Raw genomic sequence first — 26,959 nt, 5'->3', positions numbered from 1 at the left:
TTGCCAGTAAGCATGGATCATGTCACTTCTGCCGATTGTATTTCTTCCATATCCTGCTTTTTGCTGCATTAAAATCTGCATAGCATGTGATGATAGCTTGCCACTAAGAATCTATAGCAGACAGCAGTTATTTTATTCACAGAGCAACCTTTCTTTGTTTTGGCAGTCATGGCTGAGGTCTGCAACTGGCTGGGCATTTGGCACCGTTTTACTCCATAGTTCCCCTCATTGCCTTTCAATTGAATAACAATAGCAAATTGTCTCGGTTTCACAACATTCAACACAGACCTCATTAGTCTACATGCAGCTCATGTTTCAGAGACAAGCAAACTATAGCTTTAAGAGTCTTGCCCAAAGCACTCTTATTGGCATTCGTAGTAACTCCTGCCTCAGGCTCCACAGGGATTGAAGCCCAGTCTTCTGCATGCAGGTCAGCTGTCAACCTCTACAATACTCACATCTATCCAACCGTGTGAAAAAGACACACAGAACAAGGCGAAAAGGAATTAAACTTAATGGGGGAATTGGAAGCAAGTAACCACACCACATACACTGTGACTCTGATGATGGAGTGGCATAGTACACTGGCAGAGCTCTTTGGTGTACCCTGCTCTGGGCACACTGTCCTTCTACAATTCTAGCAGACAGCCAAGGACAAGTTCCTTGAGCTCTTGGCCAAACATCAGAAGGGATAGTGAACCCAGTCGACACCTGAATGTCACCCGTTGCCTGGCCTGTAGATCCATTGGTGTCGTTGCCTATTCCACAGTGCCCCAGGAGCAGTTTCCATACATTGCCCAGGTGCCGTCTTTTCCCCACACATGGTACAGCAGTCCATTGTGCATCCTGAGGCTGTCCCAATCTGCACAAAGCAGCTTAGCAGCAGGCCTATGCGGAATCATAGCTCAGTGATTAAAGTACTTGACTAGTAAACAGAAGGTTGCTGCTGCAAATCCAACCATCACCAAGTTTCCCACCGTTGGGCCCTTGAGCAACCCTCTCAGCAACCCTCAGATGCTTGAATTGAGTTCAGTCATAGCTGTAAGTCATTTTGGATCAAATCATCAGCTAAATGCTGTAAATGTATCACATCTGTCCTGCTTGGAGCCATTTGTGTGCTCAGGAGAGTTCCGTTTCCTACTCTTGGGCATTGTGGAATTCCCCACAGCTCCCACTGTTAATTCTGGTGTTACTGGGAGCGAGGACAGCAGTAGTGGTACTTCTGTCACCTTAGTACAATGCACACCGCAAGAAGAAAGCCATCATTCTTTGGTAGTTCATAGGTGACAAGATAAGGCATCAGCAATACCCTGTAAGCATCCAGCATGGTGTCAGATGGTGAAGTGGTATTTTTGCTCCAAGATCCACCTTGTGACAAGATCCTTGGGCTCTCTGGGTACAAGCTGGGCTTTTTTAAGTGTTCAAGTTGCCAGGAGGCCATGCAGAAGTGGCCGCTGTTATCTTTTTTTATTGCCAGTACCACCGACGCGTCCCAGGGGATGTTTTTATGGCTCAGGTATTATCAAAGGGAATTATAAACTGATAGTAGTATGGATGAGTATTGCTCTGGGCCTTAACCCAGAGAGGACAGACAGCCTTCGTAGGAGTAGAAAAACTATCCTAACTACAGTACCTGCATTATAGTACATTCAAATGAATTATGTAATACAAGACTAATTTTTTTTCCTGCAAAAGGTTTGTTGTTGTTGTTTTTTTTTTTAACAAAACATAAAACACAATCAATCAATGCCATACAACAAGCATTGTTCCCCAACATGGGTGGGTAGATACATGTTTTTGCGCACGTGCACACAAAATTGAGAGTGCCTTTAAAAAAATTTTAAAAAAAAAAAGTGAGAGAGTTCTCAACAAGTGCTGAACAGTTCATAAGTTAAGATAAAGTAGATGACTGGTCGTCCACTGTTCCCATAGTGATACTGTTCTTCTCGCTCAGGGTCTTCACTAATGTGGCTGCAGGAGACAGCAGCACCTTACGCGACAGTCTCATCCTGCCATCCGTTGGATCACGTCCAAAATATTTCACCTGTGGAAAGCAGGTACTGGTCAACACCCAGGGACTCACCACTCAGCTTTGCAGCTGGCTTATAGTGGAAGGAAACAATGTGGGGTATTTACCGAGTCATTATGCTTTTACGGCACCGTACCACTTACTGTCATTTAAAATCTTGATAACTACTGTATTCCAGGAGCAAACAACGTCTGTAAAGATGCTTTTTACACCTCCGGCAGTTGTCGTAAAAACACGGAAACCCTTCATATATACATCATCGCATACGTGTGCTGAAGGATCTCTGGGAGAGTGAGTGCATACCTGGAGCTGTTGTCCAACTTCTAGTCCAAGAGCAGTGGGGTGTTTGATCTGGTGAAACATAATAACGTCCGTCACCTGTCGGCTCTAATCTCACTGATTAATCCTAAAAAGGCTCCCAATGCATCTGTGTAACCAAGCACTCAGTGCAACAACAGACACAGACGAGTTCATTGGTTCTGGATGACCACCTTATATCCCAGGGTCGATGGCGGCCTTACCCGTTTGTGATCGAGCTGGGAGTTGTGTAGCAACACGGCGCTCATGTTGGGGTAGAGCTTGACCATAACGCCTATGTCTCTGTGCAATTATACAAGACAGACAACACGGCAACCATCAATACTAAACACCAAATGCCACTGTAACAAATGGGACAGCCAAGTAAGTCATAAAGATGTTCCAGCTGTACCGTATTTCTATGATGGTCGCTGTGTATACAGCGCCAAACTCAAGCTGTTGCTCCTGCTGCAGAGGAAAGCGAAAGATTCTTAAGTAATGTGCTTTTGTTCATCTCCAACTGGCAATCTTTGTTAACAGAAAAACAACCCATATCTGCTTTGGCAGTGCATCAAATGATTTAAAACCAGTGTTCTGACACACGTCATCCTTGCAGACTTCAGCGATGAACTCCTGGGCTTCGTTCATGGCACTGGGGGTCGGGGCAAAAACTGAGAAGGTCTCCTCGTCTACTTGGCTTATTGTCACACCTGTTAGACACAAGGAGAACGACCGAGAATGAACCTCCAGCCACCTCCTGTCAAAGAAAACCTCCCACTGAAGTAACGAATAATGTTGGTAAGTGGCTGCAGGATTTGTGTTTGCGCTGAAGTACCATAAAATGGACTTTAATTATCGAACAATTTTTGGGGCGAGTGGGGAAGTCAAAATGTGCCCGATTTTATACGCCTTGGTATCGTTTTGCGTTTCAAATCCTCCTTCACTCCAGGGGGTAGTTCATTTTAAGGTAATAGGAACTATAATCCTTAAGCCTATTAAACACTGTGTAAACAAACATTACAAGGCCTGTATGGACAACTAAACGAAGATCTTCACTGACATTTCCTTCAAGCCTATAATGGTATAAAAAGGACACAATTCTATAAAAGCATCAGCGTTTCTTCAGTGACTAAGAGAGGACAAAGTACAGAGAGGACAAGCTATGCTGTGTTTGATCAGTGAACCATGTTAATAGAAAACAGGTCAGCGACATGGAATTCTATTTCCTGTCACTAATATTACCTGAGACAGCCCATAGCACCATTTTCTCCTTTGGTTTGGTATTTGGTATAAATATTTGGTTTTTATTTGGTTTGTTCATGTCTATTATTGTATTTTATATATTGTTTTATATGTCTATTAGGGGTAAGTTTTAGTAGGTTAGCTGTAAATTATTTGTCACCAATATACATTCACCTTATACACAGACATTGCAATGTTGTACTTTGTAGGACTACAGGTTTAGTCTACATCCCATCTCTGGTCCTTCATCCCAGGTAACATTTTCAGGCACAGGATCTTTGCTGTCTGGATATTTTTGTGTGGTGGGCCACTCACCCCATTAGAGCCTTAGACATGTATAAAAAAATCATTTTTTTCAGTTAAATGGCCACAACCATACCACACTGGCCATAAACAACCATGCTGGGTTTAAAATGGTCCATCACTCAAATAATGGCTGGTCTTGTAGTGCTGCTGTGGTCAGAAACTGACCTGTAACAAACGTAGTAGGTCTAAGGTAGGTCACTATATTTCTCTACGCACCCCTGTTCTCTGTTCCTCAGTTTGGACAGAGCACTCTCCACCATTTCACTACGAGTTATACTGTGTATGACTATGTATGTGATGAATAAACCAAACTTGAACTTGAACTATAACAAAGCGGTTACACAAGTTCCAGATGTTAAGGCTAAATCTCACCTGTCTGGGCTTGTAACCGGCGGAGATTATAACCCCCGGGACCAACAAACCGGGCTCTCCTGGAGATGGGCACTCGAACATTCTCTATGGGCAAAAATTAATTTATGTTGAAAGAAGAAAATACTGAAGTGTAAATAAACAAACAAACAAAAACAAAGATCACAGCAAATATCCACAAGTTGCCTGCCATTACCAACAAGTGGACCATGCTCTTTCCTGGAGACCCTGGGCTTGGAGATGGTCTTATTCATGATGCCCAGAATTTCTTTCTTGGCCACTGAAAGAAAAGTATAAGGAAGATGTGAATAGATGTGCAACACATCCTGCTAAACCAGAACAACATGTCACAATCTGATCCTGCTGTACCTGTTGCCTGCTGTATAGCTTCCATTACAATTTTTAAGGGGAGCCCTGGGATCTTCACATCAGCCTGAGGGAAAGAAACACACGCTGCCCGTCAACAGACTTTCACTCTACAAAGCAGTCTTCACCTACCATCATCCGCAGTACCTGTAACGCAGTGATGCCCTTGTTTGTTCCCGCCATCTTAAAGTCCATGTCTCCATTGTAATCTTCAATTCCCTATTCCACAAATACCAAAATACACTGCAATTCTAACACCAAATGATAAAACATTAAATATTCTGCACATTAAGAGGATGCATAACAAAAGTATTTTAAGTCAGAGCAAAAAGTCAGTATATTTACCAAAATGTCAGTTAACAGTCTGTAGTCCTGGATATCAGATGCTTTTTCAGGATTGGGTTTGGTTATTAAACCAATCGCAACACCAGCCACTGGTGAAGAAATTGGCACACCTAAAAAACAAATTTCAATACTCATAAGTATTTAGTTCAACTTTATTGTTAATCAGGATCTGCAACAAAGCTTAAGACAAACGTGTTTGCTCCCACAGATGTGACTAATGGAACTAGCTGTACTTGCTTTGATGGTAATAATAATAACAACAATAACAACAACAACATTTTCAAGCTCCTGTTTAGAAACTCAAGGACATTACACAGACAGGGATTTGGAAGAATCATACAACATACTAGATAATAAAGAATAATTTATGCATGTATAAAAACATGTGGTAAGTGTCATACCTGCATCCATGAGGGCCAGGCTCCCCCCACAGGCCGACGCCATGGACGACGACCCTGTAAAACGACGCATGCTGCACGATGAGGAGCTGCGTTTATCGGCTCACGCACAGGACGGGCGTGTTATAAAATGTTAAGACGTGCGTCAAAATATATATTTATCCAAAGACAGTAGTGTTGGGGACATTTCCTCAGAAGACGCACCGTTGGACTCTAGCACCTCTGAGGTCACCCGTATTGTGAAGGGAAAATCTTTGGGAACCACAGGTCTTAAGGCTTTTTCTGCCAGGGCCCCTAATCACACAGAAACACAGAGGTTAGAGGGGCGCATCACACAACATACTGGATAAGACACTTCTAACCAGTGCCACTCACCATGCCCAAGCTCTCTTCTATTCAAACCACCCATCTTCCCAACCTCATTGGTTGCATAGGGTGGGAACTGAGAGAGGGAGCATAGCAACATTATACAGATCTCACAGCATTACTGTACTTAAAATATATGAATACTCACCTCATAGTGAAGCATGAAATTCTTGTCTTTTACCCCACTATTAAAGATAAATTACAAGACAACCGTTAACAAGTCGTAATAATGGGCATTAGTCATGTTTGCATTGTTCTCTCTGCTCTTTGAATGTCAGCTAGGACTAGACCACCGTGAGACAGGCTAGCTTTACCCTACAGATGATGTGTTGCTGCAATAGTAATCCAGCACCCCTGAGCCCCGCTCAGTGAGTCCTGTTTCTGCCCACCTTTCACTCCTGATGTAAACTTTCTGTTCAGTAAAAAAAAAAAAAATAGCTTGTCCTATAAGGATAATGAAAATGTAAAGATTTACCATAGAGCTGTAGTTATAAGATCTGGTTTTACACTGGACTCCAGGGAGTCAAACGTTACAGAGCAGAGCACCTATAAAAGTAAACAAAACAGATAAAAACAGTAATGAAGGACAATATAATGTGGACTGTATTAACAGGCAGACCTGTATGCCCTGGCAACTCTGTGTCCCTACCTGTGTTTGACCCCTCTGGAAGAGGGCGGAGCCGTGCAGCGGCTTGAACACGTCCACCGCACATGAAATGTCTCGTAAAGAGGTCAGATCCCTGCCATCACACCTTACAGAGCACAGAACGAGACTGTAAGGTCCGTTTAAAAAGCACTAGACACCGCGGTGGCCATGGTCCACAAACCACTAGCATTACGTGAACAGAGAATTAAACCCCAGAGGACTCACACTCCCCCTAGGGGCCCAAGACTGAAACTGTACCCATGGAAAAACAAGACTATGATAAAAGACTGCGCAGGATGTAAAACAAAATATGTAGATGAGGAGGGAAAACAGAACAGGCAAACTCATACGCGGGTCATGTGTGAACGCCTTTACATCTTAAAGAGACAAGAATCATCTTACCTTCTATATTCACTGAGAGTTAAATTACGGAAAATGTGTTTGGACACCGCATTGAAGGCCTCCATCACTTCAAATGGTTCTGCTTCAGGAAACCTTTCTATAAAGAACAGTTAGGTGATGGCCAACAGGACGTCTTCAATGCTATATTACAGGGATACATGCACTGCTCCTTAACACCGTTTTGCTCAGTAAATGGTGGATAAACCAGTTTTTAGGAACACAAATGGCAGTGTTCTCATTGGATAGGAAAGAGAGCAGTACCTCCCCTCATTAATATACAAGCTCAGAGAGCAGTATCCCCCTCCCTTCATTAATATACATGATCAGCCATCAATATTTCTGTACAACACATTTAGCAGTTTGAGAAGTTATAGAGACGGGCTTTCAGCTGAAGTTCCACTACAGTTGGGAACCTCTGTATGAAATGAGAGAAAATGGAGCAGAATTATTAAAACAGTTGTTTAAAGAAGAGACATTACCTTTAATTTTCTCCTCAGACACGAGTCGTATCTTCTTTATAGCTTCATCTCTAGAAATCTGGAGATTCACATTCACATCCGATCACATACATGCAATAGCAGGAAATGATGTGGAGAATAATAGCATTATACTATGGAATTACCTTGTCATGTGAAAGGTCTGTAAAGACACTATAGATCTCATCACTGGCCAATCTGCAAGTATAACATAATGCATTACCACATATGATAACATATACTGTGGATGGAATTAATAGGACACACATGACAGTGACTATCAGAAATATTACATAAATGCATCCCGTACTGGAACTCCGGTTTGGGCCCCAGCTGTGCCATGTGCAGTCAATGGACGTGCTATCACAGAGCACAACATGCATGCATGCTCATCAAGGATGGATGCTTTCTTGCCAGCTCTCCTGCCATGAAATATACCAGCCATGGCAAAATTGTTGCGATTTGAAAAAAAAAGAAAAAACAGCAACTCTTACTGTCGAACGTAGTCCACCATCTCCTGGGAGGCGGTGAAGAGTTTGGGCGGTGTGCGTTTAACCACCTTCTGTTCCCGGGCCAGCTGCTGGACAGCCTGGATGATCTGCTGCGTGTGCTTCAAGCCCAGTTTGACAGCATGGCAGAAGTCCTGCTGGAGCACGTTCTCAGCGGAGGCCTCCATCATCACTGCCACACGCCAAACCAGGAACATCTCAGAACATCTCAGATACTATGACTTGTGCAGTCTCTAAATCTTCAATTGCAGAGCAACAGCCCGTGACTCAGTTTTAAGATATGAACTGCTGGAGTTTAATACACATCAAACACTAGTAAAGGAACTATTCTGGAAAAAGAAAAATGTAATAAAAGTGCAAAGGTTTCAGCAACAAACATGGAGAATAATGAGAATGTAGATTGTAAAGAAAATGTCTGAAGGGTCTGTTACACTTCATCGCCAGCTGTTGCTTTGGCCTCAAAGAACAACTAAAATCTACTGCCCTGCCGGGATCAGCAGTCAGCGCCACACTCACCCACTTGGCTGGAAGGAGCTCCAGCAACCACTAGGTTCAGAGTGCTAGAGCTCATCTCCTTCCGGGTCGGATTTATGACAAACTCTCCGTCCACGAGGCCAACACGCACCGCACCTGCACGGCAACAGGAGCAATGCTGAATGCATTCTCTTAAAGTAAACACACACACTTTATTTAATGTTACGCAGATAAAGCCGGTGACATACCAACTGGCCCATTCCAAGGAATGTCAGACAAGGCAAGGGCAGCTGATGCTGAGACAGAAGAAAAGCGCAATTACCACATTAGCCGTAGATCTGAATCACATCTAGAATGCAAACAATTAAATGCAGGAGGAGCGACCATACCTCCATTGATGGCGAGCACATCTGGATCATGCACGCCATCGACAGCCAATATGTTGCACAGAACCTTTTTGATCAAGAGAGAAGAGCTGAAGTCAGGTTTAAGTACCAGCTGGATACAGGCAGTATAAAGGGTTAAATGGCAAAGCACCGTACCTGCGTCTCGTAGAAATACCCATCAGGAAAGAGCGGTCTGATAGAGCGGTCTGAGAGCAAACAGGTTAAGCCGTGAGGCAGAGTAGTGCGCGTGTGTCCATGTACGACTTTATTTTACTCTTTATCATCTGTACCAGAATCAGACATGATCTAAATTTCATACGCTATCGCCAAACAGGTTGGCACCGCATGTCGCGACAGGCCACGTTCCGTTCTGACCTATGAGTCTGCTGGTGAGGATCTCAAAGTCTGTGGTGCCCATCTCACGCCGCAGGTAGTTGGTGGGGATTCTGCCGGCAGCCGCTGCTTTTTGCCTGTAGTCAACCTGTTTACAGGATGAGAGGTAGAGTCCATGAAAACGCCTCATCTTAGGAGAGGACTGAGACGGTTACATTAACTACAACGAGCCACCCGTGTGTCCCACCAGGACGAGGGAGGTACCACAACTCACCACGAGTGGCAGGAAGGATGACGGGGACGGTTTTGTCTTGCTCACGGTCGTGACCATCACGGAGGTCTCCCCGAGCTACAAATTAAGATACAAGGTGCGCACAGCACATGAGTAAAGGGATCATTTGCTCAGGAGGAGGAGCCTAACAGAAGCATAGCTGTTCTAGTGTGAGAGAGGGTGCTACTCAAGAGAGGTGAAGAATGTGGTTTCTATTGGTTTCAAAATAATACATGAGCCATTTAATACATTTAGTATTTTCCATGCTAATCCAACTCATGAAATGCTTGCTAATGACAAGTTGAATCATAATAATGTTTGTGTTTATATGGTATTACTGGAAAAATTGTACAACACTGTGCTGCTGGATTAATACCACATTAATGCCCTGTCTGAACTACTCATGTTTAAACTTTTTTATGAGTCCATTGCTGTGATTTCCTGTGCTGCCACTGTAATGGAAATCATAATGGAAAAATAGAAATAATGATTATATAAAAGCACAAAAACACCCCCCAAGTTCGCACTTTGTAAATCATCTTACCTGCACGACAGAACACCCATCAGCAAATCTGGCGAGCTTCCCTGTTGATATTTCAATTTTCCTTGGGGAAAACAACCAAAAGCATAAATAAGTCAGAGACAATATTCAATTATTCTTGGGGGGGTCATGGTGTGAATGCCATGCACCCACCTCACCCTGGGCTAGTTTAGCTTAGCTACGTTTAAACGTCTTACCTTCCTCCTAAATCAATCCCTACTCTCCTCTCTGTCCCATGACTAGCCCAGACGCTTCGATGGCAATAACGTATACTCCCTCCACGCAATGCGGAGCTGATTCGGAGGAAAGGCGTCATGTTTGAGAGAAAGCAGAAGAACCTCTTCAGTAAAGAGGTCTGGACACTTCAACGCGGGATTAACGGGGAGCTGCCATCGTTTTGCGTCAACAATGCTGATTGGACGGCTGGCGTGCGTCTGCGGCACGTAGCTCGGCTCTGCACTGAACACGATACAGGGTTCCTACCCCCTCATCACAGAACACGTGTGTTAGTCCCGTACAAGCGCACACGTTATATGGTTTATTTTGGCATCGGTTTTCCAGTTTGTACGATTTATTTATTAAAGAAAAAATTTAAAGATGAGTTAACATCTCCATTATACATTATAAAGATAATGTAAATTCATAATCATTTATTTGGGAGAACATAACTATTGCTGGTAATGTTACGGACATACTCTACAGCAGTGGCATTCACACTATTCCTCTATCCAGGAGTCAGGAGTGACCACTAAATGCCTAAACAGTTGCACTAATCATTTCATCAACTACCAGGAATTGCAAAATTCATAACCGGATTTGGATTCGAGGTCCACATTTGAATGCCGCTGCTTTACAATAATCTACACGACGTAGGTGCTGTAGGCTGCTTTTTAGATGCTGAGCACCTCATGGGCATTGATTTTAATTCGCTCACCTACCCACTCGCGTTTAGCATGAATTGTCCACACGAGGGCGCTACTGGGCTCTTCAGGTCGTCCTGTGTTTGCAGTCCCAAACCAATATTTATTTCACACCTCATTATAAAAATTAGCCAAATAACCGTTTGTTTAGGTTCACAAATGCAGGGAACATTTGACACCTGCTGTTGCAGTACCAAAAACAACAAATCTATATTGGAAACGTTCATTCGAGCAAACTAATGATAAATCAAAAATAACGTTGAATAAAATAGTTTATTTTTAACTTGCAATGCTGCAATGTATTTATTAAATTTTTTGCTTTCAAAATTCATAGATCTCAGACATTACTAAATATAGTATAGTTTAAGATTAGAATGAATATAGTTTGATAAGGGTTGCACTCTTTTTAAAATGATTTTGCCCCAACCCACACACATCAGCTAATGTCAAAAGTGACACTGTGTCTTTGTTCATTTAACCCAAATATTCTAGGTTATTGCATAATCTGCCATTATGTGATTTTGGATCATGAATGAACTCCATGTGTTCAGTTCTTTTGTTGCAAGGAAAGATCAGATATGGTATATGGTGCTGTCAGTGTTAACGTAATTAAAATTATAATATTAAATAAATATTTTTAAATATTTAATAAAATGTCTTAGATGTCATCTCTCCAAACCTTTTCTTCTTAAACAAACCTATATTAAATGCAATCTTTATACTTATGATGTCTAAAGTGAAATATTAAGACACAGGGGGTCATACAAAGTAGTTTAAATACACTTTTTAAAATGTTTGTACAAAAAGATGCCTGATATATAAAACTGCATTTATTAAAGAAGGTAGGATTTAATGCGATTACAACACAATGTCAGTACAGCACTGAATGAAAAGCACATTTTCTCCTGCACCACAGGTTGTTCTGCGGATTTATTTCAGTTCAGCACAATTACTGCATATCACCTCCCCAGTCCAGGACACACAGAGATGGAAACGCAATTGACACTTTTTCACTTCTTGATAACCTCTTCCTTTAATTTCTCTGCCAAGTGTTTCCGCTTCTCGAGCTTCTTTTTCTCTTCGACGGAGATCTCCTTAAAATAAGAAAAATATATCGGTCTTAAAAAGGAGACAACGCGCTGACCAACAGCCAAAACCAGTGTAAACAGCCGCACAGTATGCCGGTCCTAGGGGTCCCATGACCCCTCCCAACCCAGCGATGCTGTTTCTCGGACTCAGCTGTGTGACTGACTTACCTTACACCTCCCACATCTTGCTAATGACCCGCGCAGCTGAGTCAGGAGTGCTAGACAACACTGGGCTCAGGGCACAGAGGGTCCCCGTACTGAGACTGAGTAGGAAAACACGCTCGAGTACCACTAAGGTTTGTTTCCTAATAGGCAGTGGGTGGGGTGGGAGATGCTATGCTACTGTGGGACGGCACCGCACAGGTCACCTTGGGGGGCGCAGGGCCTGCGCTCGAAGCCTGGGGGACCTTGACATTAACAGAACCCCCATCACGCCGCTTCGAAGCACTCTCCTTTAGTTTGCATTGGGGGAGAATACAATATATGCATAACCATATACAAGTCAACTGATGTTAATAAAACAGGTACAATTAATTTTTTAAAAAAACTTTAAAAAGGTCATAAACTGCAGTAAAATGATCACATCTAATTAAACGTTCAACCATCCTCATTGTTAACATGTTACAAACGGTGAGCAAGCAGATCCTTATAACCAATAGTAAGAAACTAAGCTTGTACTGTAACCAGTGATGGCAGACTCAGACTTGTGTAAAATAAACAAGCGCTTTGATTAGATACATTTTGAATGAAAAGGTTTATTACGCTGCCTGGAACCTGAATGTGCTGTATGAATCTAAGCACTTTGCACAAAGATTAATGCTCGCAAAGGTAATAAGGCCTCTGGAACCTGGTCTAGGGCAGTGCACACATTCACACACATATCCAACAAGTCTGTTGAATATATAGCTGGCTACAGGCCCTATAAGCAATGCTTAAGTAGAAAGTAGAGGAACAGTGAGAGATGATCTCCAAAACTTAACTAATTATGTGGCCGGTGTCGAAAATCTATTTAATATGGTAAGGTAGTAAAATGATTAGTGTCTTATCAAAGATGGTTACCAATGGGGGGGGTGTGGGGGCGGGGGGTTCTCGGGGCTCCTCAGCTGAAAAGGGCGTGGCTTTCTGCTCTTTCTTCAGGGCCTGCAGCTTGTCCCTCTGCTGCTTCAGGTACTCTGCTCTCTGCTGCAGCTGCTCCTGCTGGGCTACTGTTAGCTCCTACACACACGCAGGTAGTGGTGGACTCAGTGAGGGCATTCCATAGATGCAAGATCAGGAGATTGGTGAGCAGAGTCAGGAGGGCTGGCTTCGACCTGCCATGGACTGCATTTCTCTCTACTCACTTTGAAAGCCTTGGAGATGCCAGCCTCCTTCCGTGCCTCTTCCAGCCAGCTTTCTGCTGCCTGACTGGCAGTCTTTTCCTTGGTCATCGGCTGGAGGGCATGACCCTTGACCGGTGCCCGGACAGCTGGCAGTGTCTTGGTCTCTATGATGCCTTTCTCTGTAAACATAAATAAATACATACCTACATTCTAAAAACAATGTTCACTAGCAACACACACACACACACACACACACACACACACACACACACACACACACACACACACACACACACACACACACACACACACACACACACACACACACACACACACACACACACACACACACACACACAAAATGAAGCATGCACTAGACCGTTACCTGAAGGTCTGGCAGGCATTTTGACAGACATCTGCTCTGTGCTTCCAGGAACTGCAGTGCACAATTCTCCTGCCTGCCCCTCTGTCTTTGAAGTGTCATTCGTCTGTGGGGAACAATTTGGTGTCTCATAGCAGCAATGTGACAGAGATTCAGCGACTTCAGGCAGACGTCAAGCACCAACTCCACTACATTTTCCCCATGCTTATACAACCAGTTTCAGGCTGTTCTGTGGACAGCTCCACATTGATGGAACTGCTGTGCTGTTCATCAACATCAAAGCACACATATAAGTCATACAGTGTTTAACCAACTAATTAATAACTACTAACACTTCACATATTAGTGCTACTTACTCATGCCTGTGCAAACTATCTAAACTGAGGCATATAATCATCCCAGGTTGTCAACCCAGTGGACGTCTGCATGACACTGGTCACTCACACTGTTGATTGGATGTGGGGGAAGATGGGCCGGAGCCAGTGGGTCAGTGCCATTTCTGATTGGTCTGTTCTGGGAGCTCGTGGAAGTGGAGCCCACCTCCTGCTCAAACTGCTCTCTGCGAGCCAGCTCCATCTCGTATTCCTCTTTCGACTGTCTGCAGGGAGCAAACATGATCGAGTTCATAAGACAAAACTCTTGTGGAAAAAAAGGTTACATGAGAATGCAGCTACAGCATGGAAAACAATAATATGCAGTGAAGGATGGTGTTCACGTGACTGGGACCGAGAGCCACTAATCTAGAAGCTTCTGAGAGACGGGTTAGTAGCGGAGCATTGCATAAGACTCAGTATATTTACAGGTCTGATGGGCCAGGTCAGTGAGTTTACCTCTGGTGTGCAAACCTGGACAGTGAGATTTATTGCACTTGTAAGAGTTATAAACAGGCTATAAAAACATGTTGTTGCAAGATTTTACATGTTTTAGGAGGCTTAAGGCCTTTTTCTGTTCCATCTGACAGTCGTGAATTAGCTCTTAATGGAATTCATTAATATGATTTCATTAACTGATCCAGATTCTTCTGACAATTAATATGAGCCAATTTTTAAAAAGTCAGAAAAGCACAGCAGCTCATCGTGCACACGGTATTTCTGAATAATATTTCTGAAGAACAAGTGCAGTGTGGTGGACAGGCCACTAGAACCAGTGAATGTCTGACATGATAAGCAGCAGTGTGCCACAGCACAATTCTAACAAGGCTAAAAAAAAATACTATTCACTCAGTTTTCTTTTATTGGCAATTCCACAGGCCAATTAGTCAAATCCTAAGAAGCTTAACTCTTCATAGGCACACAGTCTTACAGACTTGGCTTAGTGTGAATGGGACTCACCTTCTCCTTAGAGAAGGCTAACTAGATGCCTAACTTCCCTGGTCATTTAAATAGCCCTCTCAGGCACTGACGTGACATGGCTCAACTGGGCACCAAGGACCACATACTTGAGAACCTCCTGCAGAATCTGCATCTCTCTCTGCTCCAGTTCACTCATTACATCCACGCCGTCAGTCAAACATTCAGGCAGGGCACCTGGTATGGACACACATGCAGAAAACACATGACTGTCTACACGCACACATGTGCAAGCATACACGCACACATGCACATCATTAACTCAAACCACAAGTACCATCCCATTCATTAAAGTCTCCATCAAAGTACACAGAGTCATTAAAGTATATGTTTTTGTGATATTTTAACTCATGCCTCATTAACACCGTTTCCCATCGTTAGTAACCATACATAGCATGTCTGAGAACTGACTGAGAACCTTACTAAAAAGAAATATATCACTCACCTGCAGCTTCTAATTTGATCTAAACACATTTCAATGGGCACATGTCTTAGAAAACCCTGATCAAAGACCTTACTGAAGACAAAAAACAAAGTCCTGTGTTAGAACACATGAAATCCACCTGGGATTCATCAGGGCTTTTAAGGGAATAAACCATCTCCCCATTGGAATGTGTTGAGTGTGATAAGCTTGTTAGTGCTGAAGCCATCAACAAGGTTGTACTACCTGCAACTGCAAATGATGGGAAACTTTTTCCCATCATTTTCCTTAGACGTGAGCTAAAAAGCAGTGAGCCTGTCTTTTAACACGAGGACGGACTGTCAGAACGGCATTCCCTCTAACAGCATATAAACAATCTGGATGCAAAGAGCACAGTAAGCAAACACAGGCTGTGTGTCAGGCCTGACGAGAATGGCTGTAGCGCTGCGTCGCGGAGCCACAGTACCGTTCCTCTCCTTGATGACGCGCAGGGCCTGAAGCTGCAGTTCCACGTTCTTTTGCACCATCAAGGAGCGGAACATCTCAAAGTCGTCTGTGGCCATCACCGGCTGGAACAGGGTCTGGGAAGAGGGGGGAAGCGTAAGCTCATGCTAAAGACGCTCCAGTAAACAGAGCCAGTTATACTGAAACAGGCTGTGCATAGGTTTTGGGATTACTGGGAGCCACTGAAGGTAGTGTTAGAGGGGTGGTGTGTAACTTTATTAAAAAAGTTCAACATTACTAAATAGTCATGATAAGCCCACATAGCCAGAGAACAGTAGTCGAATGATACAGCGCTTTCAGTGGGCAATGCTGATGCTGATATTTAGACAAGAGGGCGCCGATGGCTAATATACAATGGCAATATCAGGATGTTGTTGCTGATCTTTTTTTTTTGCATCTGATAAAATACAATGATTTAATAATAATGACAAACAAGACACAAAATTGGGCGCCTTAAATAAACATTTATTTACCAATGTTATTGTCTCCATTGTCTTTGTCTGCTTAAGTAGATCTGCACTCTGTGTGCAGTGCACTTATTTTAAATGAGAATTGCACTCATAGTTACATCCAAGAAAGTAGCATTGTACAATCTGTGGGATCATTTAATCCAATGGCTGGAAAACACCAGGGGGGGGGGATGTTCGATGTTTTCCCTGTGCTGTTCAGTGTGCCACTAAACCCATGCCCACATATCTGTGCATACTAATGAACTCATAAAAGCAAGCCAGGCCGACTAGCGGCATTTGATCCATACCTGCACCCACCAGCTCAAGCCAGTGCCAGAGGAAATAAAAGGAAAGCAGGCAGCAGGTAACGAAGCAGAAACTGCAGCTGAAAGCTAAGTTGCCACTGGAACAAAACTACAGTGGAATTCAGCATGTGCAGAAAAATACAGAGTGTGTTCTGTTCAACTGCAAGAAGAAAAAGGAGCAGTGTTAATGTGCCAAGGTGCTGCTTTAAAAAAAACACACACAACTGTCCTTTCCCTGCACACTGTGTTGTGTTGGTAATGAAACAGAGACCTCATTTAAAATTGAACGGGAGAGGAAACCTTTGAGTTAGAAAGTGAAATTAATCCGGCCATGTTTACAAACTAGGCTTGAATTTGACTGTCGGGTTTTTGAATCAGTCCGAAGAACTACTGTGTCCTCTCCAGATCCGAAGCCCAGATTCTAAACCTCTCCTGGTAATTTAATCACACATGGACACCTTCTCTAGTCAGGGTAGGGGTCACAGAGCAGTCAGAACTGAAGCAACAGGAGTGTCCTCTGTCTCGGTAACCTGTCTAATCTAATCTCTTCATAGACCAGGTTTACCCAAGCCACTGGTACAGCAGGAAACAGGACCCAAGATGATCTGACCAAAAGCTCTGAATTCCAAACATATATGAGCCATTTCCATCTTTCCCATGAGGCACCTTCAACAAACATGTAGGTAGCACCACTCATAAGAAGATTTACTAAAGCCAAGCGTTGAACACTGGATTTGGAACTGTTCTACCATTAGCCCCTCTATGAGAAACACTGCTATATAGCTCTATGAAAAAAAAGCAAGAGGCATATGGAGTCATTTAACTTGAACTTCATCTGAGACATTATAACCTTAAACTTGCACTCACTGTTAAATAAAAAACTGGTCTGATAAGAAGTCATTGTTCAGCGAAGCTGTTTATGTGATCTGCGCTTACCTGCAAAGGTTTTGACTTGGCAATGGGAGATGAGCAAGCATCCAGAAACTGCTGCTCGCTAATGCCCACCTCTTGCATGTAGTTCTCCAATAACCTCTCTACCTAAAAAAAAAAAATTAGAGATTGGCATGTTACTTTTTTTTTTTAACGTTGGACACACAACTGGGAAGCAATGCAGCCAAAATAATCGAGAAAGCATTAGGCTAATTGATAATCATGTGGCTTATCAGAGTGTGATTATATAGTGGAAAATACTGGCGGAAAACATGGAGACGACACGGCAGTATCAAAAATACCTTGCACCGATTTACTATGTTTACTTAAAAGCAAAGCCATCAGTGAATGTTCAAAGAATACAGTACAATAATGTACGCACTCACCAGGTGCTTGTACTGCTGATGGATTTCTGTATAGGTTAATTTATTTTCTTCCTCGTCATCGAACACTGAAAGAATAAGAGACATATCCAGTGATCTTAACTGAACACAACGTCGGGCATCACAACCACAACCTGCACCATTGTGTGTATGGGTAGTGAACTATTGACTGCTAAGGTACCGTGTGTGTGTGTGCATGAAGTCATCACATCCCAGACATTTTTGGTGAACCAAATACCTTTATTAGTCGTCTGTAAATAAACAATATTTGGGTTTTTATACCATTTTAAGCAATCAAGCTAGCTAGCTAGCTGGCTATATAGCCGAATGCATACAAGTTCATTTATTTCACCATAAACAACTAGCAAGACGACAAGATAATATGAATGAAGGCTCTTTACAGCTAGAATGGGGAATATAAACATTATACAAGCTAAGCAAATACGCACCATCAACAAAAATCAGCGTTTGAAACTACTGTAAAGGTGTACACACGAGTAAAAAAGAGAAATACCGAGGACTGACAAACCAGTTGTAAGAAAATGACACGACAAATACCAGCATGCCCTAATAGCGAGCAGAAAGCTAACACTAGATTAACTAGTTTCTGCTGCGCTGGTCAGTTTTAATGCAGCTTTAACGTACACACGAGACTTTTAAATACCACAACTGTTAAGGGGGTAGGTGAGTCAGCTAGCTAACGTGTGTGGCATGCTTAAATTACCTGAGCACTTGTTTTCCATGAAATCACTGACTGGTATCAGCCACTCTGGGCTCCCCAGATAACCAGCGACGCTCTCCACAACCCACTCGCCGTCATCGGCCATGACAGCAACGGCACCGTGAGGCGTCCAAGCTCGGCGGCGACGCTTTCTGGCTAACGCTTTCTCAGCGTGCGGTCGCTCAGAGATGCCCAGGCCAGTGCTGAGGACTCAGACATCGGTCGCGGCCTGCTCCGGTCACAGGGATCCTGGACACAAGACACGGAGGCCAGTGCTGAAGGACTCAAGGTAGCGGCCCAGCTGCTAATCTGAAACCATGGTAACGTATTACGTCAGAGCGCGGATCCGGCAGTGCGCGCTTCAGCTAGCTATCTACGCACAAAATCCTTTCCGTTTAAGCCTTTCGTGCAGTTATTTCTTGGTTTGTTATAACATTTCAACCGATATTTGGATAATACTTTAATTTTTCTATATCTCAAGATCGTCCAGGGTCCTTTCCTGTGCACTCTCTTCTATAGCTCACCCCCGCAGGGTTGATGTAGGGTTTAGGTCAGGGGATTAGGTTAGGTCATTTTGTGTTGATCTGGACATATGTTTTGGATCAGTGCCCTGCTCTTTTTATTTCTTTTTTTTTGGTTTCTTCGCAGAGGCAAATAGATTTTGATCTTAAAATGTCCAGGTATTTCATGGAGTGCATGATGCCATATATGCCAGTGCAAATCGCAGTTGTTTACAAATTACAAGGTTTTCAAATACAGAGAACATTTTGAATATTATCAGCTGTGCAAATAAAGTACTATACTTAAGTAAAGTACATACACATTCCAAGTGTTAGGGGTCCACTAGAGGTCCTCAGAGATATGGACGACTAGGAATTGCTGGAAAGATTCTGGACCTTATCCCTCAGTCCTTGACGAAGGGGAGTAGGGGTGAGTGGTGGTTTCCCTGGGGGTTTTGGTGTTCAGGACAGTTTCACTAGACCCTGTAGGCTGTCTCATCAGTTATTCCTAATGAGGCTTATCATCTGCACTCGTCAAAGGCATGTAGTGATGGGTAAATAGAGCAGAGAGTATGTAGACTCGAGGGACACCAGTGTTCATGATCAGGGCTAAGGTGTTGTGGTTGTCTAACTATACTGGGGCCTGCTGTTTAGGAAGTCCAGAATCCAGTTACAGCTTAGGGGCGGTGCTGGAATTAAATGCTAAACTAGAGTTACTGAGCAGCATCCTCACATAGGAACTGCTGTTGTCCAGATGAGTCAGGCGTGAAGTGTGGCGGAGGGGGGTGGGGGGGGGGGGGGGGGGTCACCGATGTGTTCGGCTGTGTTGTCTTTGGCCTGCAAAGGCGTGCAAACATCCTGAAACTCTTGAGCTACTCAACCCTGCTACAACCCTGCTCTCTGAAAAAGCAGAGATAGTCCAGTAAAATGAAAGGGTAGGCAGATGTAATGAGCCATTGCAGAGGTATTTCATTTGCATTTGTACTCTCAGCAAAATTAATCTGACCTCTAAAAAAAGAAAGAAAATGTCTTGGAGTGAAAAAAAAGAGGCTCTGGGACCGACACAGGCTCTGGGCCTTCACGTTCAGTCGCAGGCTTTGAGTGCCATGGTGATGCAACTTTAATTAAATGGTCGCAGGCAGACAGAGGTTAAATAGTGGGAACAAGCATTACATTTTCTAGTAGTTACATTTTCTACTAGTAGTTACATTTTTTAGTATCTCATGCCAAGAGCCTTTATAGCTGTTTAAAAAAGTGACATACTATGAAATACTAGGCTTATATCAAATGTGGGCTTTAGTTTTATTTGAATTCTTCTTTAGGATTTAAAATATTAAATAAAATAATTTCCTCAATTATAGCAGGTATGGAATGTTTCCAAAGTGGCCAGGGCAATGCTCTGTTACTGGTTTACGGTCAAGGCAGGAATAAAGATTTATACTCCCAAATTAGATAATTCAAAAGTATATTTGTATGTCTTGGCATTGAATAAGAAACTCTAAAGTAACGCTTAGGAATCAGAACATAATAGAGGCCCTTGGTGGTCTCTGAGTGCAGAGCAGAGGTTTTGATGCAGGTGGTTTCCAGGCCTCTGTGGAAATCTAAGGCAGATCACGCTGGACCGTTCCTGTGAGAAATAGCTTCATTAGTACTGGGAAAGCTCATTGCTTTTAAAAGACACGAAAGCGTCTTTGAGAGTTCTGTGGCTAAGCAAGCTTTGTTTTTAAAAAAAGGGAAACTCTTCCAATGGGATATAATGGTGTCTAGCTTCAACTTGCAAAATGGTGGACCTCATGTTGCATATACTGAATAATGCATGGTTTGGATATAATGGTGGCGATTGCAAACACTAGTATGTAAAAGAAGGTGGAGTAATTACCTAATCAATCCTGAAAACTGTATAAACATTTGGGATCTTTGTGCAATTCTCAGACATTCTCTGGAGGGTGCTTCAATAATGCTCATTAAAGTTGACCTGCAATAAAGAACAGGACCGGTAATTCTCTTCAACTAATTCTTAAGTCTGCATTTTATTCTTGAATAAAGTAGAAATTATTATGCCAGCATATAGAGGAATATAGGAAAGACAGAAATGGGAGTATCCTCTCTGGTATATTTGATCAAATTATGTTAAATTGTTATCATAAACATATTTGTGATTATGATTAAGGTTAAAGATAGGTTCAGATCCTTTATGGCTCAAGGTAGAAATATATTAGAATTAACTAATATAATTATTTGTTCTTATAGCTCAAAAAAAACAAAAAAAAAACAAAGGACATTGTACAGCAGCTTTACTGTTTTAAATAGGTGATCTACTTTTAAAATGCATGCTGAAACAACCAAAATAGCTCCGTAAAATGTAGCTTTCTAGAGAGATGTAAAGCTAAGTTTACAAGCATGGCGAATGGGTGCATCAGCAACAGAACCCAGGGAACACCCTAACATGATTAGATTCGAAATTGATTGGTGTCTTTTTGAAGGTTATGACAATTTTTTCATTCATTCTGGCTTGCTTCTTCTTTTTCGTTAATACCAAAATGTAATTTCACTACATAGGCCTTTAGTTTGATGATTTGTGTGCATAGAAATGACAATACTTTCAAATTAAAGTAGTAGGTGACAAGTGGTGGAATAAATTTTTAGGTTTACAGAAAACTACTCCTTGGGTAACTTCAGCTGAAGATTTCTAATGCACTTTTTAAAAAAACATTTTAACTTAAAAAAGGAACTGATCATATAAATGGCACAGAAGTAGGTAAATGGCACATAAAGACAGAGCCAGAGTGAAAAGTGAACCACCAGGAAGTAGACTCATTTTCATTTCCTTCTTACCAACAGGTATCAGGTGCGGCTTATTTTTAGGGTCCATCAAGGCTCCGCCAACTGCACTTGCAGACAAGCAAAAGGGCTGGTTTACACAACACAGGTTTATCTCAGCGTCCGATGGACCTGCTCCTTCTGTGGTGGGGGACGTTGTGCTGTTATCCTGTTTCATCGCTTCGTAGGCCCTGGGGCTCCAGCTGTGATCTTGTTGCTGCGTGTTTTCCAGAATAAATTTATTATATCTCCCCAATGGATTATATATGTTTGCCATATGATTTCTAATTGTGGAACTGTTAATAAAAAAAGAAACCCTAACCCTAGCCACCCTACCCAGGTGCCTTACCTAGGCACCCTATCTAGTTCTAAATCTGTGTGGCCTACCCACACATACCAACCATATGACCTACGCAGGTGCCCTATCTGGGCACCCTATCTAGGCACCCTATCTAGGTGCCCTACCCAGGCGTCTCCGCGTGACGGTCTCTGTCACATTGTTCTTTGTTTTCGTTCTGGCCTTTCCTTGTGTTTTCATTCAGTTGTCCCACGTTCCTTTATATATAATTTTCACTGATTCGTTTCACCTGTTCTTTGTGTCAAGTAGGAATTACTACTTGTTCTAACCTTCCATGTTGGTTATTACGTAGCTGTGCAGGTTCGTATGTTCTTGATATCATTACAGTTGTCACCAGTGTATTCGTCTCAATAAATTCACTTTTGTTTTGTTTCTCAATAAACTCACGACTCGCGCCTGCATCCTGTCCTTACATCTTGTTTGCATCACGAGGTCTTTGGGTGGAAAAACAGACTGAAAAACAGATTCTATCAGATTATTAACTCTGCGAATATAAATCAGAAATGGCATTGGGCTCCCTGAGATGTACATGTACATGATAAAGAGTTCCTTTATCAGTTGAAATCCAGTAGCACAGTGGAAACAGAGTTTTAAACATGCATTAGTAACATGCACGGGGATAGAAAACATTCCAATCACATTCCAATCTGGGAATTATAACACTTGGAAGAACAACCCACTAAAAGTAAATGGTTGTGGTGGGGTGTGATGAGCCTTGGCTTATTTTGGGGTTTGATCCTTGTTTATGATGTGGAGGGTCCTGTTCATGTTAAATCTTGACAGTTCCAGGGGGATGAGAGGGAGAGGCAACTTTTAAGAAAACGATGCAAACATTCATCTGCAATACGATGTAAACATCTCCAGGTGTAAACATCCACAGAACTAATTACACGTGCTGCAGAATATAAAAGGAAATCATACAGCAGAAAGGAAGATAAGAGAAAAAGGAAAGAGAAGTTTAAAGAGCTCTCAGCGGTGTGGATGTTTCTCTATGGAGATGTAGAGAGTAACCAAAATGCGCTTTCACAGTAAGCACAAAATTAAAAACAATTAAGCTTATGTGATATTTGATGAAAGGGAATAAAATATTTTCCCCATCAACTTCATCACCTCATGAAAATATTACACTACCAGAATTGCTTGTCCTCATTTCTAAGTGCAACTAAGTGTGCAGTTGAGGGGTATGCACCAAACTAGAGTATGCGAAGCGCACCACACTGGATAAGGACACATGGAGTTTCGTTCTACACAAGCAGAACTTACTTAATTTCACTGAATGGGCTGAACCAACGCTGAGAGTAGCGTTGGGAAGAGAAAAAAGTAATCATCTGACCACCGCATTTACATCCAAGGTCAACAGGCTTGTTAAATCTTAACTTTAGCTAGTTTGGTTCACACAGCATTCATTCGCTAGCGTATAGACGTACTGTGGAATGCTCCTTTTTGTACAAAGCGTCACTCCGAGATAGTAAGACTTACAATTTGCTTTACAGAATAATCAGCACGTAGTGATCACGTACTATGTACAAGCTGCTTGTACAGTCAGCAGGACTGATGGAGTGTCTCTGTTGCTGGAAGCAGGAGATGTGGTCTCTGTACATCTGCAACTCGAGGGGGATAACGCAAATGTTTATAACACATTTAGTGGTCACATCTTTGTCAGTGTAGTGGAGGATGGTTGGTGAATTTGGAACAAATGAATAACCTCTAGCCAACACTGGAACAAGATGTTATTTGTTTGTTATATAAAGGGGGAAAAACTACTCTTTGTATGTAGCAGAGAAGGCTTTCTCTTTATTAGGCATACAAATCCAGATCATTAAATAAATTAGACATTACTCAAGTTATTGTAAACATATTAAGTTGCAGGGCTGCCAACTTTGAGAGATGTGAGAATTTGCTCTCATACTGCTATTTGGAAAGAAATTTTCATTTGAAAAGTAAATACAAACTGAATTATAAACAAAGGATTTGTTTTTACTTAGAAAATCTCTGTGTGATAATTGAAATTTGGAGCGAGAGTGTCTCATTCTCAGATGTGAAAATTGGCAGACCTGAATTTTCATTTTAAAGTACAATTCAGTTTAAGCAGGCAGACCATGCAAAAACCTCTTATGCAAAAATATGCAAATTTTATCATCATTAATTTTATAACAATAATCCAAGTGAGTAGCTGCTCAACAGACATTAAAGGGACTGTAAGATGTTTTGCGTACAACCTAGATTTACTTCATATATATATTAAATAAAATAAGAATTAAAGTTTAAATACCTACTGATCTCATTTAGATAAAAGAGTTTACAATGCAGTGATTACAGTGTATTTTGTACATTACTTTTTACATTACTAAATTACTAAATTTATTATCAGTGAACTTTGGCAGCAGAAACTATTTAAGCAAAACTTTATATAGCAGTAATAAATATGAAATACATCTTGTATTTTCATGCAAAACATTTTTCAGCGTTATTTTATTTGTATGTAACAGAATATGTAAACAGCTGGTGCTAGAAGAAACGTCCTGTAATGTCCTGTAACTTCCTTCAACCCCCACCCCCATCTTAACTGTGGTTCACATGGACACAATCTTAACTATACTAATCATTTTACAAGTTTTATTATGCAACATATTCTAAACTGAGATTTATGAGGCATGAAAAGGAAAATAAGTAATAAAAAGTAGTAATAAATGTTTTTGGGGGTGACTTTTTTCAGAAGTTGTTTTTTGAGGTGCCAACAAAGTATACAGTATGAAAAAAATGCATTTCTGTTTGCCTTAAGGACTGGCTCAGTCCCTGAACTGCAGCTGCAACACTTGTTTGGACTTCCAGGGCAATTAGTCCCATCGTTGTCATCGGGCAGAACAGACGGGAAGCTCTGTGCCACCCCAGCCTGCTGAGCACGTGATAGAGTCGAGGGCTGGGATTGGTAGTTTGAGAAGACTTTTGTGTTCCCATTTGCCTTTTCAGACTTGGAACGGTCATGTGATAGAGGATAGAGACCAACCACTACACAGAAAACTGTCTATATTTAAACTGGAATGGGAAAAAATGGGTGAAAATAGATCCAAAAATGGATTTTAAATATATCATTTATAAAGTATCACCAAACTGAGTAAACTACTCAAGAGTGAGTTTTCACAAGTATGGAAACCCATAGATGACAAAAATGTAAATGTTCTTAAAATATTCTTGAGAAGCTTAAACCAGAGCAGTATTCTTTATACTTTTAAACAATTTGTATGAGTTATGAATACATAATAATACTTGCCTTGAGGCTTTGGTATATGTTCTACACACTTATTTTTAAATGCCATAAAGAACATGAAATATAGTGGAATATAAAAATATAAAATTCCATTGCCAAAAAAATAAGTAATGACAAAGAATTTACTCAAAAGAAAATTTCTCTGGTAAAAGAAAAATAGATTAATACAAAAATATTCTCTGTTCTCAACATGGTTGTAACACTCAAACGCTCTGCAAAAAAGAAAAAGAAAGATGCAGACTAGTCGTAGTCATCTGTTGTAAAGTCAAAGAACCAGAAGTGCTCGGTTAAGAAGGTTTGTTTACCACCACTGAATCCAGAGAACCAACCAGCCCAGGGTAAGCTTCATGTGAGCCCAGTGAAACAATCTCTCAGCACCTAGTACTACCTTGTCACAAACCAAAAGATGTGAAGCTGTATATGAGATCTGCAACAAGGAGCATTTGCACTAAACAGTCCTACTAAATGAAACGTGTCCTAAATTCATGTTTTAATTCAAATGGCGCTGCTTAGGGCCACATTCCAACATTGAAAATCATTTTGATTTATGAACCTTTGCTTAATAAACCCTGATCTGTTACAAAACACATAATATGAATGAAATACAGTACAGTGAAGTATACAAAATGTTTATATAACTTGGAATATAAAAGCCAAATGCTTGCAAAAGGAATGTTTCCTTACCGTCCATATACATCCTTCTTACAATAAAGTTCAACATCTGCTGGTAGCTTTAAGCAATCAAACAAACCAGCAAGTAACTCTATCAGCTAGAAAGCCAATTTTTTTTTCTTTTTCTGAAATCATAAAAGTTCATGCCAAGTACAACATATATGGTATATGGTGAATATAATTTTACATATATTGTTCATTGTTCTGTTATAAAAAGTGTCTATTTGTGAATACAGCTAGAAGCAAGTGTCCAAAATGTTTGATTAATGTGTTCTTATGACATGAATTCATTTTTCAATTACATGTGAAAAACAGACAAAATGTAAAGTTTAAAAAGATGTGCTTGGGCAGCTCCATTATGTTACACAGACGGTGATTAAAGTGAGAGATTTAGTTGGATTGGAGACTATAGGGAAAAAACATTCCTAGTATTAAAATCCTCTGGGCAAAGAGGGAAGAGGAACAGCATTCAAAATTAACAAAGTAATCCGTGAGTTATTACACAGTCAACAAACCTGTTATGATAAGGCCAGTATCAGATCCCCCACCCCACCCCGTGCTTGCGCTGATGTGGTAGGTGCTCACAGCGAGGTGTTTGGGCTGTGTTCCTGTTCTATGCTGCCTGGGTAGTCTTTCAGCCTGGGCCCAGGGAAGACAGCGTTCGCACCGCACATGGGCACCATGTTTGGCTGCAGGGTCTTGCTGTATGGAGAGCGCCAGTCTCTGTCAAAGACCCCCCGCATGCGTTCCAGCACGGTGGGGCCAGCATCCCTTTGACTGAGGACCAACCCTGCTCCAGCGTTGTACACAAACT

The 26,959-nt window shown here is 41.8% G+C and overlaps 3 protein-coding genes and 1 long non-coding RNA gene across 12 annotated transcripts in view; 1 reads left to right on the top strand and 3 right to left on the bottom strand.

The window, feature by feature from the left end:
* Nucleotides 1-114: 114 nt before the first annotated feature.
* On the bottom strand, nt 115-10,177 carry pnpt1 (polyribonucleotide nucleotidyltransferase 1). 2 transcript variants are annotated; one of them, XM_027028187.3, is made up of 28 exons: nt 9,954-10,176; nt 9,760-9,820; nt 9,219-9,293; nt 8,987-9,092; nt 8,768-8,817; nt 8,615-8,678; nt 8,474-8,521; nt 8,268-8,381; nt 7,737-7,923; nt 7,389-7,440; nt 7,246-7,303; nt 6,767-6,863; nt 6,368-6,470; nt 6,194-6,264; nt 5,867-5,903; nt 5,728-5,794; nt 5,557-5,646; nt 5,356-5,409; nt 4,955-5,064; nt 4,757-4,828; nt 4,613-4,676; nt 4,440-4,523; nt 4,247-4,330; nt 2,930-3,036; nt 2,739-2,794; nt 2,551-2,629; nt 2,333-2,380; nt 115-2,044 (listed from the first exon to the last, which is right to left on the bottom strand). In XM_027028187.3, exons 1-28 carry the CDS (start codon nt 10,070-10,072, stop codon nt 1,892-1,894), a joined length of 2,310 nt encoding a protein of 769 aa, XP_026883988.3. In that variant the 5' UTR covers nt 10,073-10,176; the 3' UTR covers nt 115-1,891. The 2 variants fall into 2 exon arrangements, 1 of the variants encoding a protein (XP_026883988.3); XR_014123868.1 differs by lacking the exon at nt 115-2,044 and having other exon boundaries at nt 2,926-3,036; nt 9,954-10,177.
* Nucleotides 10,178-11,493: 1,316 nt separating this feature from the next.
* Nucleotides 11,494-19,004, bottom strand: cfap36 (cilia and flagella associated protein 36). 2 transcript variants are annotated; one of them, XM_081714713.1, is made up of 11 exons: nt 18,531-19,004; nt 17,810-17,874; nt 17,430-17,531; nt 15,702-15,816; nt 14,904-14,991; nt 13,910-14,063; nt 13,469-13,571; nt 13,105-13,262; nt 12,824-12,979; nt 12,133-12,216; nt 11,494-11,770 (listed from the first exon to the last, which is right to left on the bottom strand). In XM_081714713.1, the coding sequence occupies exons 1-11, from the start codon at nt 18,631-18,633 to the stop codon at nt 11,687-11,689; spliced, it is 1,212 nt and encodes a 403-aa protein (XP_081570839.1). In that variant the 5' UTR covers nt 18,634-19,004; the 3' UTR covers nt 11,494-11,686. The 2 variants fall into 2 exon arrangements, with proteins under 2 accessions (XP_081570839.1, XP_026883995.2); XM_027028194.3 differs by lacking the exon at nt 12,133-12,216 and having other exon boundaries at nt 18,531-18,996.
* LOC145657913 (uncharacterized) lies at nt 18,710-22,604 on the top strand. Its single transcript, XR_014123867.1, has 2 exons — nt 18,710-18,847; nt 21,869-22,604. It is a non-coding gene; the product is annotated as an uncharacterized LOC145657913 (long non-coding RNA).
* A 1,375-nt stretch (nt 22,605-23,979) lies between these two features.
* pld5 (phospholipase D family, member 5) overlaps nt 23,980-26,959 on the bottom strand; it is a 42,466-nt gene continuing 39,486 nt past the window's right edge. For all 7 annotated transcript variants that reach the window (XM_081714709.1, XM_081714707.1, XM_081714708.1 and 4 more), the window contains one exon: nt 23,980-26,959. This exon is cut by the window's right edge and continues 24 nt beyond it. In XM_081714709.1, coding sequence (XP_081570835.1) covers nt 26,727-26,959 — 233 coding nt within the window. In that variant the 3' untranslated portion in view covers nt 23,980-26,726.

The sequence above is a fragment of the Electrophorus electricus genome, chromosome 5, assembly GCF_041902795.1.
Source record: "Electrophorus electricus isolate QZ-2024a chromosome 5, ASM4190279v1, whole genome shotgun sequence".
Lineage (NCBI taxonomy): Eukaryota > Metazoa > Chordata > Actinopteri > Gymnotiformes > Gymnotidae > Electrophorus > Electrophorus electricus.
Note: the sequence above shows the minus strand (reverse complement) of the source record. Positions and strands in the feature narration are given on the sequence as shown.

Coding starts and splice junctions, on each gene's coding strand:
- pnpt1 (XM_027028187.3), bottom strand. CDS start 10,072: ATGACGCCTTTCCTCCGAATCAGCTCCGCATTGCGTGGAGGGAGTATA. Junction 6,265..6,367: donor TCCAGAGGGGTCAAACACAG/GTAGGGACACAG, acceptor TTACTTTTATAG/GTGCTCTGCTCTGTAACGTT. Junction 4,331..4,439: donor AGAGCATGGTCCACTTGTTG/GTAATGGCAGGC, acceptor TTTTGCCCATAG/AGAATGTTCGAGTGCCCATC.
- cfap36 (XM_081714713.1), bottom strand. CDS start 18,633: ATGGCCGATGACGGCGAGTGGGTTGTGGAGAGCGTCGCTGGTTATCTG. Junction 17,875..18,530: donor CATGGAAAACAAGTGCTCAG/GTAATTTAAGCA, acceptor TTATTCTTTCAG/TGTTCGATGACGAGGAAGAA. Junction 17,532..17,809: donor ATCAGCAGTACAAGCACCTG/GTGAGTGCGTAC, acceptor TTTTTTTTTTAG/GTAGAGAGGTTATTGGAGAA.